Here is a 14,988-nt window from a genome sequence, read left to right as displayed (position 1 = left end):
AGTTCAATAGATTAATTCATAAATAGTTTCTCAAATTATCCATTTCATATCCCATGTTTGACAGGATATTATTTATTATGGTCAGTATCATGTCACATGATATTGACATACTGGCATGATACTGACCATGATACTACCGACATGATACTGACCATGGGGACATAATGACCAGTACCATGGCATGGAGACACAATAACCAGTACCATTTACAACCAGATGTAGATGCTGCTAATCTACAACGGGTTTGGTCAAATGTCATGAGAAAAGACACACAGCAATAAAGTAATCCCATTTCATTTGTTTATTTATAAATCTGCTCTTAACAATAATGGAACCATTTACAAAACAAGCCTTACGCAAATATAAAATTCTAGGTCTACATTTCTAAAAATCTAACATCAGGAAGTCAGGTTATGTACATCAACTGTACATTATGAAATGAAAACAAAATCTGACAAAGACATTTTAAAATGTCAGATACAATAATACAATAAAAAAAACTCACAACACAAACAACCCACCAATCATTCAAGTTCAGCATCTCTGAGAGGCAAATTACTTCAAGTACATACACACATACAAAGCTCCACTATTGAGCTGTATCAAAATGCACATAATGTAATAATGTTAACGGTATTTCCTCTACAATTTGAGCTATGCATGTTTTAATACTGGCCTGACGGTTTAAAAACTTCACAGAGAGGGCAGACATACTAGGACACCACTACGTTTTCTTACTCATGCACATGTTGAAATGTGAGGAAAGGTTCGTCTATTGGCAATTCGGTTAACTAAACTGACAATATCAGTTATTATCAGTGTTTGTCAAAACCAGTGCCTAACCCTTTTTCTGTACTTCTGTACTGCCAATTGCAGAAATGATTTAACCATAATGACGCAAAGTCTCTCTAACCTCTTTAACTGAGGTTAGCCTTTTCACCCCAAATGATGGGTGAAGTCATAAAGAGACTAAAATGTTATGTTTTTAAGATGGTATGCAGGTAAGGGTCAGTGTGATGGTTTAATCAGACCTGGTAGCCAGTCTTGGCATGCAACCACATTGCTTTCTTTACATTGAGTTCATTCCTTTTAGTTACAAGTACATTTAACATACAGTACTGTATGTTTTTGGAGCTACATTATGCAGAGTGAAGGAGGATTGCACCATAACATGTAAAATATTATCATTCATAGCAAGCATTATAAAATCAACCCCTTTTAAGAAGGGGAACAGGGCTGTGCATGCAGTGTAGATTATTGTAGCATCTTTTATAGTTTGGATCCTTAGTATTGAGGAAACAGATTGTCTGACACCGTAACCTTGTTGTTTGAGATCAGATGACATTTAGATAACTGATGTCAGATTTTTGGGTCCGATGCAATCCCTATTTTGGACAGTCCTAGACCACCGTTATGCAATGTTTTGAGCGATATTTTATCAAAAAGTTCTATTTTTTTATTCAAATTGAAAAACATAGCTTTGATTAGTTTCTATTTGAGAAATGTAACTAGAATATTTTTTTAACCACTTTAACAGCCCTATTCAAAATCTTTCAAGACTAGCCGATCTACAAGCTCGCACAGCATGCTTGCATCTATTTTTGAAAACAAATGTATTTGTAATTTTTTGTCCAAAATAGGGACGCCAGATTGAAAGTGGTTAAAATCGGGACACATTGGCTGCATAATTGCTGATACCAATGTCATCAGAAAAGTCAAATGATGACCAATACATTGGTCGGGCTCTATTAGATATTATCTTGGTGTAAACTCTCAAGTTGGATCGTTTTTTGGTGGTGTAGACACAGACAGTGCATATGTTCATACTTTGTGGACCTGCTAGGCTGAGAGTTCCCGTTTTTGGTGCCTGCCACTGGCCATGTGGCCACCAAAGTGACAATCAGTGACAGATATTTGACCTTTTTTATTGCATTGGCACTGTTTGGCTTTGTAGCGAAACATCTTTCTACTAGACAACATTGGCTATTACAGTGAAAACAAATCCACCACTGACCAGGCTGTATCTTGGCATCAAGACAGTCTAGCAGGCTATGGCAGTTGGACTGTGTGACAGACCAAAAGCAGTACGTTTAGCTCTCTAACTTCCAGACAAGTGACTTGTGACTAGGCTGTATCCGTTGCATGAATTAGAAATGATAGCAGACCGGGTAAAAATGACATTTTGTTTTGTTTGAATCATAGCTATGCTCAGATCAGTGAAATGCTGTTAGGTTCACTCTAAGTTCTGCTCAAATTGGCTCAGTTTAGTTCACGTCAATCAGTTCAGGCAAAAAAAAATGTAATACTCCATCGCACAGCGGTAACGACTGTCAACACTAAGTCTCCATCGCACGACTGATCTTCAAGTTGCGTAGTCAGTAATGCATTTTTAGCATGTTTAGCCGTCTCCACTCTGCTCTGCTCCTTAGAGTCGAGCTTCTCTCTCTCTGGAACCAGCTGGGTTGCTGTTGTAAGTGAACAAGCTGTTACTGGTTCACTGGTCCTGGTGTCATTGATATATGCACATGATTGGCACATGTTTTCCTCTTCCGAAAAAAGGCAAATGACAAAGCAAGAACCTGCAAGAGTAAGGCCCCAAGCGAACAATGTGATCGGTAAGTTGCTCACTTCCACATACTGTATGACCTGTCCTGTGTGCTCTTCTATTCACTAACAGGCATCCAGGATAGTTCTGTTGCTACCATTATGCATCTGTTCAAGTATTCATTGGGTTTGACTGAAGTCAGGGAGCCAAATAGACCCTATATATAAATGGCGTCCACCTGTATCCATTACCTTGTTGTGCAAACTCTTTTCCAAAAACTCTTTCATCCAATATTCCAGAGCTTTCAAATGGCCGACTCTGGGGCTGGTTCTGCTGTGCTGTCATAGGTACCATTGCTATGGTAGCAATGGGTGACATCCTTGAGTTTCTGCAGCATGGAGACCTGGATGGTGTTTAGGAGATAAGAGAGCAACATTTGTTCAGTTTATTGATTAAAGCTACACTTAGTTTAACAACAAAAATGTTATATTAACCAATCTGTATAGTAGAGTATGCTAATAAACTATAACTAGGACATCTGCACTACCCTTCCTTTGAGAAATATCAGCCCTGGTGTTGGGTAGGACATCTATGGTTGACAATGTCAATACAATCGTTTGAAGCAAACGGCACACCAGATTGGACACTACACTAGATGCACCACCATCTTTATTGTTGTTCGGACATTGTTGCAATTACTGCTCTCCAATCCAGAGATAAGAAGAAGAATGGAAAATGGGTAAACCACACCCTTGTGTTTGCTTATTGTCTCCACCAGGCCGAAAGGCATGGCGAGAGAGTATGTTTTGCCCCCCATCCGTCCGTCCGTCCGTCTGTGTGTGTGTCCGTCTGTGAACAGCTAATCTCCGACACCGTTGGCTTGATCGCAGCGAAACTGTGCACACACACACTCCCTGGATGCCAATTCAGAACCTCTGCCCCAAATCTTTCACATGGGCCTGTTATAGCGCTACCAGGAGGCCTCTTTTTGCAATTTTTTTTGACAGTACTCCTACAGAGAAGGGTTTTTCAGATTTTTCAGATTCCATCCTGAATTGGCTCAAAAAGGCTTCCAAAGTTTGCAGATGTGCTCCGTGTTGAACAAAATGCCTCAAATCATGAACACAGCATGCAATTTCCGTGTAATTTTGCAAGTACATTCCCACTAGGCCGAGGAAGAAATGCCACTTCAAATTTTTCAAATCAGCCTCATGGTGGCACTATAACAGGCCGATTCGTGTTTTTACCCGCAACTGCACCGATCTGTTTACAACTTTGTATTCCCACTCCCAACAAGTCAAGGAAAAACCTTTGCCCTGCATTTTTCACATCTGCCTTTTATAGCGCCACCAGGAGGCCGACTTATGTAAAACACATTTTTGGATATTACTCCTTCAGATTGTATCCAAATTTAACATAAATTGTTACACATGATCTCTATAGTCATGAGATCAAGACGGATCTGTTTGATTTTTCATATTCCATCCTGATTGGCTACGATTGACATCTAAAGTTTGCAGGAATGGCCCGTATTGAACTAAGTGCCGCAAATCATGAACAGTGTCCGATTGCCGTGAAACTTTGCACACACATTCACACTACTTTGAGGAACAAATGCCACCCTTTCAACATTGCCCTATTATTGTGCCACCAGGAGGCCAATTTTTACAAAACTTGATTCATCACGCAAACCGGTACACATTATCTCTATAGTCAAGTGATCAAGACGGATCCGTCCAATTTTTCACATTCCATCCTGAATGGCGAATTCAGAACATTGCTGGTCCACACTCAACTACCTGACCTGGCGGAGACCTGTGCTCCGAGGAGCACTTTTTCTAGTTTTGTTGAAAACAGTTGAAACAGTAGGAATTGTGGGGGTGTGCCAGTGTGGTGGGGGAAATGTCTTATGGCATTCAGTCCTTGGCAAGCAGGGGTAAGCTCATTACCACAGCATTGTCACTGTGTATAGTATTTATTTAATTGGTTATTGTGGATTCTAACACTTTGGCACACATTGTACCTTTGGTGGACAGTAAGCTATCTTAGCATAAATCATGATACTTTTCAGTAGCACATCAGATGCACAGAATTGCAATTTATTCCAAACATCTATCTATGTAATATACAAATACAGAAACACACAACCAAACCACAGACACACATGAACACACCAAGACAAGGAAACGTACAGAAAGAAACAAAGGCCAACCGTGTCAGTCATACTAACCATTGGGTCTGTCTTTGAGCCTGTGCCATGGTTACTAGAGAAACCGACGTCCTCAGGACATAGGCGGAGCAAATCCTGATGGGTGGGACTAGAGGACCAGGGCCAGCTGGCAATCACCCAGTCAGTAGGATCCTCCCACTCTGCTCCAGCATCAGACAGCTGCCAGAGAAAAACACACACAAATGCCACATATTATGAACTTGTACAACAACTAGTTTAGAAGGCTGGATTTTCAAGCAAATTTCCAGCAAATGGCTGATGTGTGCATATGTAACTATGACAGTATGTGTACACACGCAAGTGCACGCACACGCACACACACACACACACACACACACACACACACACACAGTTTTACCTGTCTCAAAGCCTTCAGACAGTATGGGATGACAGCGTAGTTCCACAGGCGGGTAAACCACAATCTGGAAGCTTCCACTGACATGGGACAAGACAGGAAGAGACCTGGCCCTGCACGAGAGGATCACAGTCACTTTCAGACTGATGAAAACAGTCAGACAGAATGGTCTTTGTCTGTTTGAGCATCTGTCTGAGTGTTTGTGTATGTGTAATGTATTACAGTACCTATAGAGACATCTGCAGAAGTGTGCATATCCAGGAAGTGGTCGAGGTGCTGCCAGACAGCCAGCAACCAATCAACAACCTTGTTCAGCTCAGGGTTCCGACAGCGACTGCTTAGCTCCACTTGTAGAAGCTGTCGCCGTAGGAAACGACCCAGGAAGCCTTTCACAGGCTCCTCTTTACTGGACCACATGATCCAGCTAGACAAGCACAAGACAAAATGAGAGATGGTCATCAAAATGAATAAAGCGAATTTAAACCTTTAAGACCAGAGGCCGATTCTAAAAATGCCTTCTAAATCTGCAGTTCTCACACTTTCAAGATCTTTCAAAAATGTAAAAAAAATAATAGCAGATTGTATATCTGCCATTTTAGAATAGTCTAAAATCTAAAATGACACAGATGCTTTACCGATGTTAATGAGTTAAGCACAGAAGTAGACTATTATCAAAACTAATGGCACCCTTCCAACAGAATATGAAAAGATTGTTAAAAAAACGCTTTATCATGCACATATTTCCTCCGATAGGCAACAAAAACAAAGCCAGGGTAGTGTTGAACAAGCCTCCACATTTCTGTAGAATGTAATAGTGGATAACAGTATTAGAAGGTGGTCTCTAGGAGGACAGACAGACAGACAGACAGACAGACAGACAGACAGACAGACAGACAGACAGACAGCACAAAGACAGATGTCTTGTTAAGCACAATGTATTTCTTGTGACCAACGTCCATAGCCCTTAATGTTTGTGTAATGCAGCACACATGTACTGTACCTGAGGCTGTGCTGGGGATGAAGCTTAGCAGGACAGGTCTGACTCATGGTTCCAATGACATAGGGACTGGAGAAAAGCACAACACATAGTAAGATGGTATTTTGTAGTTCTTTTCCTGTACATCAAGACCATTGGCTGTTAATTATATTTGTCCATACAGCATGCATACAAACTGACCAGTGGTGTTGAGTGGTGTTACACAGCCCGTTGATCAGTTCAGTAGGTGGTGATGGGAAGTAATGGAGGTTCTCTACAATCACCACTAGGGGCAGCACTTTATCCCCTCTCCCACTGTTACTGCCCTTGTATTGCTCACACAGCTTACAAAGAGACTGATGGACCTCCTGTTGAGACAACAACGCACACACACACGCACACACACACACACACACGCACACACACACGCACACACGCATGCACGCACGCACGCACGCGCACACGCACACTGTTTGTTAGCTCATTGTTTAGTCAAAGAATTACCTGGAAATTCAGCTGTATCAGAATAATTGCAGCGAAGCGGAGAGACACAGTTGAAACTTGCACTCTGACTTGGCTGGAAACACATGGCTGGAAAATGATTGCAAGATAGGGCGACACTCAAGTTTTGTGGAGAAGTGTGCTATGATTGCAAATACCCACAAATTAAAGATGACCCTATACTTAGCTTTAAAAAAATGTCTCCCCCTTTTTTTTGTATTTCATTATACTGGTTAGATGTCAGACAGGAGGTTCTGTTTTCAACCACCACAACCCTTCATGTGGAGGTCAGGTGTTTGTCATTCAGTGCCTTGCTCAAGGACATTTTCACATGGCAGATGAGTAGTTTCACATCCCCAATAAACAATTAAACCCTATACACTTCGTTGACTGGAGTCCCCCAGGGTTCACTAGTAGGTCCCCTCCTTTTAACCTCTATACCAAATCTCTCCTGCGAAAATACTGTAGCCGATCTGCAAGCTATTTAGAGCTTGTAGATCAGCTCTTTTCACTGAATGTTCAGCCCAGAACAGGGATGCTGTGGTTAACAATGACACAAAAACAGAAAACATGTTCCATGCACGCACGCATGCACACACACACACACACACCTGCACGTTGTTGTCCCCAACACTGAAGGTAGTGATTAGTCCTGGTGTGACGTCTAGCCCTTCCCTCAGTACAAAGTGTTCAGCCAATCGGACGGCCAGGAAACTCTTGCCTGTGCCGCTGGGTCCTGACAGAACCACACAGCGATGCTCCTGCAGCTGTGAGATGTAGTGTTGCATTATGGGTAGAGGGACCAGCGTCTCAAACACCAGGCCGTCAGGACATTGGAGAGATGAGTCTGGAGAAAGAAAGACACACAGTAACACTTAAGACCCGCTTGACCTACAGTACAGTATATCGTGTCTGACAGACAGACAGACAGACAGACAGCTAACTACTGTACCTTTCAGACAGACAGATATGGTGTCGCTGTCTCCCACCAGGTATCCGCAGGGCAGTAGCTCGGGTGTTTGAATGCCAGGGTGACGGTTGATGTCTGCGATGCTGTAACCCAGCACGCTGTCACTGGATAGACCTAACTGGCCTACAGGGTCTATATGGTAGAGATACTCCTACCAGCAACCAATGAGAGAGGAGATACAGCAGGAAGTCAGCGAGGTCATTCGAATCATGTGATCAAACAACAGGAATTTAAGCAATTACACAAGCTGTTAATAAACTGCCAGTCTTTAATGCAGTAGTAGTTAACCACTGTAGGTGCCAAAATCCCTTACTGCTCCCACAACCACTTTAACGCCATATGTTGTTGCTAGCTTGTATTCTTTTTGTTTGTTTTTACCTTGAACAGTCTCCGGACCACTCCATCCAAAACGTCCCACCTGGTCCGCCCACTCACCCGCATACAGCCAATCAGAAACTGTGTCTCATTGTTCTCCTGGAACACCAACCCAAAATAACATGCATGATTTATACACAGAAAATGAGTGTTACTCCTCAAATGTAGTCATTTGCAAAATACTTCCTTCCAAGCTCACAATTGTGAGCTTGTAGATCAGCTATTTTCACAACTTTTGCCTCTTTCTTACTGTATATTATTTGACGATTTGGACAATGTTTGACACATTTTTATAGTATAGTATGTTGATTACTTTTGATGCAGTAATGGTCTTTTTTCATTTCATCTATTTATTATTATTATTATTTTAGGTCTTAAAAGTCTTAAAAGTCCTTCACCGTCATCTGGGACACCCCCCCCCAAAAAAAAATCATGTGGGGGACCCCAACCACTGATGCACTGCACTGTATGAGTACAGTACCTGTGTGGTTGTGTTGCTCCTGTGAGACAGAGACACCACCACTTTGACATGTCGGCCTTCTTTCCTGCAGCCACCCTCTGCACCGTCCAACAACAGCATGTCTGCAAGAAAAAGAAAAGACGTAGTTAAGAGTGTGCACACGCACACACACACACACACACACACACACACACACACACACACACACACACACACACACACACACACACACACACACACACACACACACACACACACACACACACACACACACACACACACACACACACACACATCCATCCCATCTATTCAAAATGGCTGACTTCATTACCCAGGCCAGTAGACTCTGTGGCGTTTGAAGTGTGCTGGTTCTGAGTCTGACCCACACAGGGATGCGTTCCTCCTTCCACGGCGCCTCCCCTGTAGAAGCCGTTCTGCTGCTGCAGGGTGTTGGACTGCTGTGAGCCGTGGTTCTGGTATGCGTTGTGGTTGTGGTGGTTGTGATTGAAATGAGCCTGATGCTGGCTGACGCTCTGTGCGCCGAGCTGGGCTTGGTTCTGGTGGCTTGGAGTCTGGCTTTGATTCAGACTGTGGTGGTGGTCGTGGTCCTGTGTCTCCATCTTCAGTCTCATGTTCTCCTGCCTTAGTGCCTCCATGTCTCCCTGTTCGTGTTAATGAAATGTTTGAAAGCAAATTTTGATTTAGTTTAGTCATAGTCTTTTGAATAAAATGGAGCTTTAATCTGGTTAGTTAATATAGTTTATAATGATTTATTTATGAATGCTACCTGCATGCGTGTCATAGCTTCCCGTAAAGTGTCCAGTTGATGGGCTGAACTCAGAGCCTCCAGCCTGATGTCGGTCAGCTTCATCTCTTTGTCTCTCAGTTCACTGCGAAGCTGCATCACCGCCTCTCTCTCCTCACCGGCAGACACACATTCTGAGATCCTGAACACAATACAAACATAATTCACACTCGGTTACCTACAGTCCATTAAAGCACCGTCTGTAGAGCAGGCCTTGGTGGGAAGATATACTGTGTATAGTGTTCATTATTTTTCATTTCACTTGTGTAATTACCAGACAATTTAACAGCCCAAAAGTCAGTGAATCACTTGTACTTTAAGGTCAAATAAATCAAGTCCTCCACTCCACCAGACCCAGATATTTCTAACTAGTTATTGATTCAACTTAGATTTGGAGTACCGTGCAGATAAAGTCATTGTAGAAGTCCCAATTTTTACTGCTTAGTTGTTGTACTGTACTGTACTGCCGCACTGCTGTTCCATCTCTGAGAGGAATTGTTTGGAAATGTCTTTCCTTTTCAGAGACCAAATGGTTCAAAGAATCATCTGGGAAATATTGAATTGAAGGATTAGAGTTTTGTGTTCTTTTTAAATTTGAATTTATTTTTGAGAAAGAAGGTTGTTGCAGTATAGTGGATAGTTAAAGCAGAGTTGCAAGGTAAGGGACATCTACAATGGCTGCCATTGTATCATGAAGACTGGTGAGAAAGGGAGACAATTAGAGGAAGTCTTTGTCGATTATAAACATAAGGTTGCATGCCGCATGCAGATGCATTTTAGTGAACAATCCATCACAGTTTCATCATCAAGCTGTGTGAGTCTCCCATGTATTCAACAAACCTTTAATCACTTTGAGGGTGAGGGGGGAGTTTGTCTGGGTACCTATAACCCGTGATTGATTGATTATTGCCTTTATATTAGATAGTTTGTTTAATTTGAGGCTGACAAAGCCTGCCAGTTTACCGAGCCAAAGAGCCAGTCCTCAACAGTGAGCTGTAAGCCCAACCTCCGACAGCAGGGGGCAGACAGGGACTACACAAACACATGTGCATAAACATAAAAAAATAAGTATAGTGAAAGAAACAACTAAAACAGTTGGGTTTGACAGACAAGTGGCTAAGTAAAATAAAATATCTTTATATTAAAGCACCATGCCGGTGATTTTGGCATGTTTAGCCCATTGACTACAACTAAAAGTACTTTGACACTACTGCTGACAATCTTCCAAAGCATACCGTAGTTTGTTTCTTTCTGTATGGTATTACAATCTAATTGCAGACTAACATTGACTCAATTATTCAGTAAATTCAATACATTTCTGGACAAAATAACTAAATTAAACGAATGTGAAGTCAAATAATAAGTAACAGGTAAATGGTGTGTTTATGTACGTTATAGGACCTAAGCTGGGAATAGACATGTGTGGATGCCTGTATGGTCCTTTAAAGAAGTGGTTCTCAACATGTGGGTCTGGAACCCCAGGGGGTTCAAAAGTACAAAACTAGAACAAACTATATTATAAAACATTGTTCAAATTATCAAATAATATAAGAAAGAGGCAATTGTGAAAATAGCTGACCTACAAGCTCACAACGCCTCGCGTTGCAAGACATTGAGCTTGTAGATCGGCTATTTTCCCAATATTTATCAGTGGAACCGAGTCAAACTAAATGTAATGCCTCAACTCCTACAATTCCAAGTGTTAGTCAGGGTGGGGGGTCCCCATTTCAAATCTGATTATCTTGGGGGGTCGCGGCCTGAAAAGGTTGAGAACCACTGCTTTAAAGGAAGTTGCAGCTAACTAGCCAGCTATAGACTTACAGAGAGCTGGAATGTGGGCTCCCCAATCCTGTTCTGATTGGATTGTTGGGGTTGTGTTGGTGGGAGGTCTTAGAGACATTCTGGTTGTGTTGGGAAGATGCCTTGGGACACGTGTTTTGTTGTTTTTTCTGACTGGAGGACAGTTTGGACTTGGTGGGCAGAGAGGAATCGTCCACGTCCGAATGAGACGAGACTGGTTTCTGAGTCCTCCTCTTTCCAAAGGCCTGCTTGAAGGAGCTGCGCAGCTGGAGGAAAAAGACAGGGATATCATTTTAGTTATTGGCAAAGGCGATTTATTTTAGCAGAAGTACCAATGATCTCTTTGCCTTACCTCACAGACCTGTCACATTACAGCGAGAGCAGACAGAAAGGAGGATGGCATTAGGACCATGGACCCCCCCCGTATATACTGTATGGACAATACTGGGCATTGTGCTGGGCACTCCTCTCTTCCCTCAGGAACTCAACTAGTCAAGACTATCAGAGGGGTATCGCTACCAACAGCTATGTTCTTAGAATAATACAGTGTTTCTCAATCATTGCATCATGAGTCATGACCCACTTTTGGGGTCACAGACAAAGAACGTCTCAGGAGAACAATGTTATCCAGAACAGAATGGTTGCAAGTTCATGAAGAAAGTACATTTTTGGTGTACCTTGAGCAAAACTAACTGAGAAGCACTGAACTAAGCTACATCTCTAAGCCACTCAGGTCTACACAGTGACAGCTAGGGTGAATATGGGACCACCAGAAATTGAACCAGGATCATATACTTCTTCTTACTGGAACACACACGTACAGTACAGTACAGTACAGTACAGTACGGTACACATGATCACACCTGTTAATAGGCTTGCCTCATGTCACCACCAGAGTTTTTCTTTACTTCTTCCTCCCAGAAATCATGACTTGTATGTTTATTTATTTAAACTGTCCCCAATTTAGTCATTATGCCAAAATCCCCTTGAACAATGAATTACACTTGAACACGATTCCTGATGTTAATAATATATGAAGCAATTATCATATTTATAAATTATAATATATTCCGGTTATAGAACCAGACATTAAAATGAACCAAAATTGTAGGTAGGTAATCTGGATTTTCTTTTTATCAGGGGGGATAAGGTCAAGGAGTTGAATACACAAAGATGTTGGCCCCAGTGTACCCAGTGCACACACTGGCTGCGCACACACAAAGAGAGCACATACTGTGAACATTAACCACTTAAACCTCATATGGTTGACCGGAATCCCTCAGGGCTCTATACTAGTGTATTTTCTGTTTTCTGTTTTGTTGAGAAAGCTTTCGCCGAAAATAGCCAATCGACAAGCATGTTTATTTTAATGATCAATCAACTGATTGGGAATCTCTGGGTTAGTGTGATGGGTGGACATATATATATATGGAGACGAGATAGATGAAGGCATCATGCAGTCATTCTTCCTACCCAGTTCTTGGTCTTCTTCTTGGTGCTGTTGGCATGGTTAGTGTGGAGGTCGTTGTTGCTGCTGCTCAGGCTGGAGGAGCGGCTGGTGTGGCTGTTGACGCTGGTCAGGCTGGTCACACTGTCTGTGGACGGCTGTCTGACCATAGAGGACCCCGAGCGATCGGAGCCTCCGCTGACCGGACTGCCCTGTTCTGAGCCTGCTTCTGTGGAAGGGGCGAGAGGAGCAGGGGTGCAACACTTATAATAATCAATGTAATCCATTAAGACCTGAGGCTGATTCTACAGAAATGCTTTCTAAATCAGTAGTTCTCATACTTTCAAGATTTTTCATTTTTTTTCCAAAATAGCAGATCTTGTATGAGCTTGTATATCTGTTATTTTTGAATAGCCAACACAAAAATCTAAAATGACACAGATGCTTTCACGGTTTTAATGGGTTAATCGAATATATAAAAAGATATTTTTCAAAACAACTTTCCAAAATAGTGAAAATTTCTCTGTGGCTGGATTTCCATTGCCAGGTTATAGACAGCGACTAAACGTATGTTACGGAACATTAGCAATACCATTTTAGCTGATACCTCTCTAGTTTTAGACAGTGTGCGTGTGCGTGCATGTGCGTGTGTGGTTCACCTGGTGTGCATGTTTCAGCCGTGTTAATTGCAGTGTTAATGGCGGTCTGAGCCCTGCTGTTGTGCTTCTTGAGTTCCTCGATGGTCCGTCTCAGCTCGTTCAGTTCACTGTCCTGGAATGTGACAGAAGGTCAGTGGTAGCCACTAGCCAATCACTAACCCATACCAACTCTACATGACCCAGAGAGCATCTGCTGGGAACCTGTCATTATAAACGGTTACAGCGCTGGTTTCCTTGTCATGTTTACAACAACGTGGACGTGCTGCCACATGTTACTGACAGAGCTGATGGTTTGGATTGTTCTGAAGCTCAGAGCAGTGTTCCTCAAACATGTTCATGTCAAGGACAACCATCAAATTGTATTTTGCAGCTCACAACGCAACTATTGTCTATTTGTGTATGTACTGTAATGTTCCTCTACATAACATGTATCAGCCCTGTCTTGTAAATATCTACACATCCAAGGTATCCAGTTTCGAGAGGTTTTGTGAATGTTTATTACTCTAATGCAGCGGTTAAAAACCTCTTGTTGATCATCAGGGCCAACTTGAAAATCTTGAAAGAGTTCGCAGCCCACCCATCTGACCACTTACCACGGCAGCCATATGGCTGCCATGTTAAGTGATCAGATAGGTGGGCCACATGCATTTTCAGAGCAGGTTTATTTCAATGATCAATTAATCGATTGTGTTACGGCTTGGATCAGTGGAACTAACGTAATGTAGTTCCTATATAAAAAAATCACACCCTGTGTGAAGGTAGCGGCGCCTTTGATACATTTTGTCATCGATATGTGTTTATAATGTGTTTATAACCATGTGCCACGTGAAGCTTGACCAATCACTTTGTTGACGCACCTGACCAATCAGAACGTTGACGTACGCACACGGACAAAGTCAGGTATAGAGCAGGATCCGCTCTATACCTAAAGGTATAGAGAGGCTAGCGCCGCTAAAAATGTCAAGGTTTTAAAGTGAAATAGTGTACAGTACATATACAGTACACACACAGTACAGTACATTATCTTATCTCTTTCTCACTCACTCACTCTTTTTTCCCCCTGTCCTCCTCTCTCTCTACCTACCTTCTGTTCAGCAGCAGTAGTGAGGTTTTGCAGCCTGACTGTCATGTTGCTCAGACTTTGCTCAAAGGCGGCCACTAGGTGGGACTGCAGGGAAAGAATCACAATACTTCATCAGCAGCGAGTTTGACAATCAAGCACTTAAACCAGTGGTTCTCAAACATGTTCAGGACCCCCAAACTGATATGTATTTGAAGTCCATGAGAGAAGATTTGTGTTGAAAATATTTTCAAACATGTTTAAGATTTCCAAAGTTTTTCAAAAATAGCAGATCTACCTGGCTAAATTATTTTAATGCTATGTTAACACATTTTGCTGGTTACCCTCTGGAACTCACTCAAGGACCACTGGGGGTCCCTGGACGTCACTTTGAGAACCACTGACTCATAGTTGACCAATTATCAAATAGCAAATACATAATACAATGCAACAAAAGTAGTGAGCTCAGCTGTAATGTAAGCAAACATTAGTGATGCTTGCCGCAGCTGAAAACTACATGGATTATACTGACTTTGATTGTGTATAGATCCTATACACATATATCCTGTTGAAATTGTTGGGCTACGTGCTGTATTCTTTCTGGCAGGTAGATTTACTGATTAGTTCTGAAGAAGATAAGATGGGTGACGTTTTAATGGAGGCATAAGAAAACAAAGCACTCTGTTGTTGTTTAAAGTGACACATCCATTTTAGTTGCCTTTTTGGCAGGTAATCCAAAGACTTTTGCACACCTGAGTGAAATTTTGGCGAGACAGGTGCATTGGAGTAAATAAAAAACACCCGC

General features: G+C 42.1%; 1 protein-coding gene across 7 annotated transcripts in view; it reads right to left on the bottom strand.

The window, feature by feature from the left end:
• Positions 1-286: 286 nt before the first annotated feature.
• Positions 287-14,988, bottom strand: part of LOC311046655 (neuron navigator 2-like) — a 46,158-nt gene continuing 31,456 nt past the window's right edge. For all 7 annotated transcript variants that reach the window (XM_084059130.1, XM_084059131.1, XM_084059132.1 and 4 more), the window contains 16 exons: positions 14,208-14,291; positions 13,124-13,235; positions 12,491-12,693; positions 11,039-11,283; positions 9,200-9,359; positions 8,744-9,074; positions 8,434-8,534; positions 7,956-8,051; positions 7,560-7,728; positions 7,219-7,454; positions 6,308-6,474; positions 6,131-6,196; positions 5,358-5,554; positions 5,134-5,243; positions 4,776-4,934; positions 287-2,948 (listed from right to left, as the gene is read on the bottom strand). In XM_084059130.1, the coding sequence (XP_083915256.1) occupies positions 2,850-2,948; positions 4,776-4,934; positions 5,134-5,243; positions 5,358-5,554; positions 6,131-6,196; positions 6,308-6,474; positions 7,219-7,454; positions 7,560-7,728; positions 7,956-8,051; positions 8,434-8,534; positions 8,744-9,074; positions 9,200-9,359; positions 11,039-11,283; positions 12,491-12,693; positions 13,124-13,235; positions 14,208-14,291 (2,535 nt within the window). In that variant the 3' untranslated portion in view covers positions 287-2,849. The remainder of the gene's footprint in view (positions 2,949-4,775; positions 4,935-5,133; positions 5,244-5,357; positions 5,555-6,130; positions 6,197-6,307; positions 6,475-7,218; positions 7,455-7,559; positions 7,729-7,955; positions 8,052-8,433; positions 8,535-8,743; positions 9,075-9,199; positions 9,360-11,038; positions 11,284-12,490; positions 12,694-13,123; positions 13,236-14,207; positions 14,292-14,988) is intronic.

Source organism: Gymnoscopelus microlampas (genome assembly GCF_963454915.1).
Source record: "Gymnoscopelus microlampas genome assembly, chromosome: 6".
Taxonomy (NCBI): Eukaryota; Metazoa; Chordata; class Actinopteri; order Myctophiformes; family Myctophidae; genus Gymnoscopelus; species Gymnoscopelus microlampas.
The sequence above is the reverse complement of the archived record's forward strand: the minus strand, read 5'-3'. Positions and strand labels throughout refer to the sequence as shown.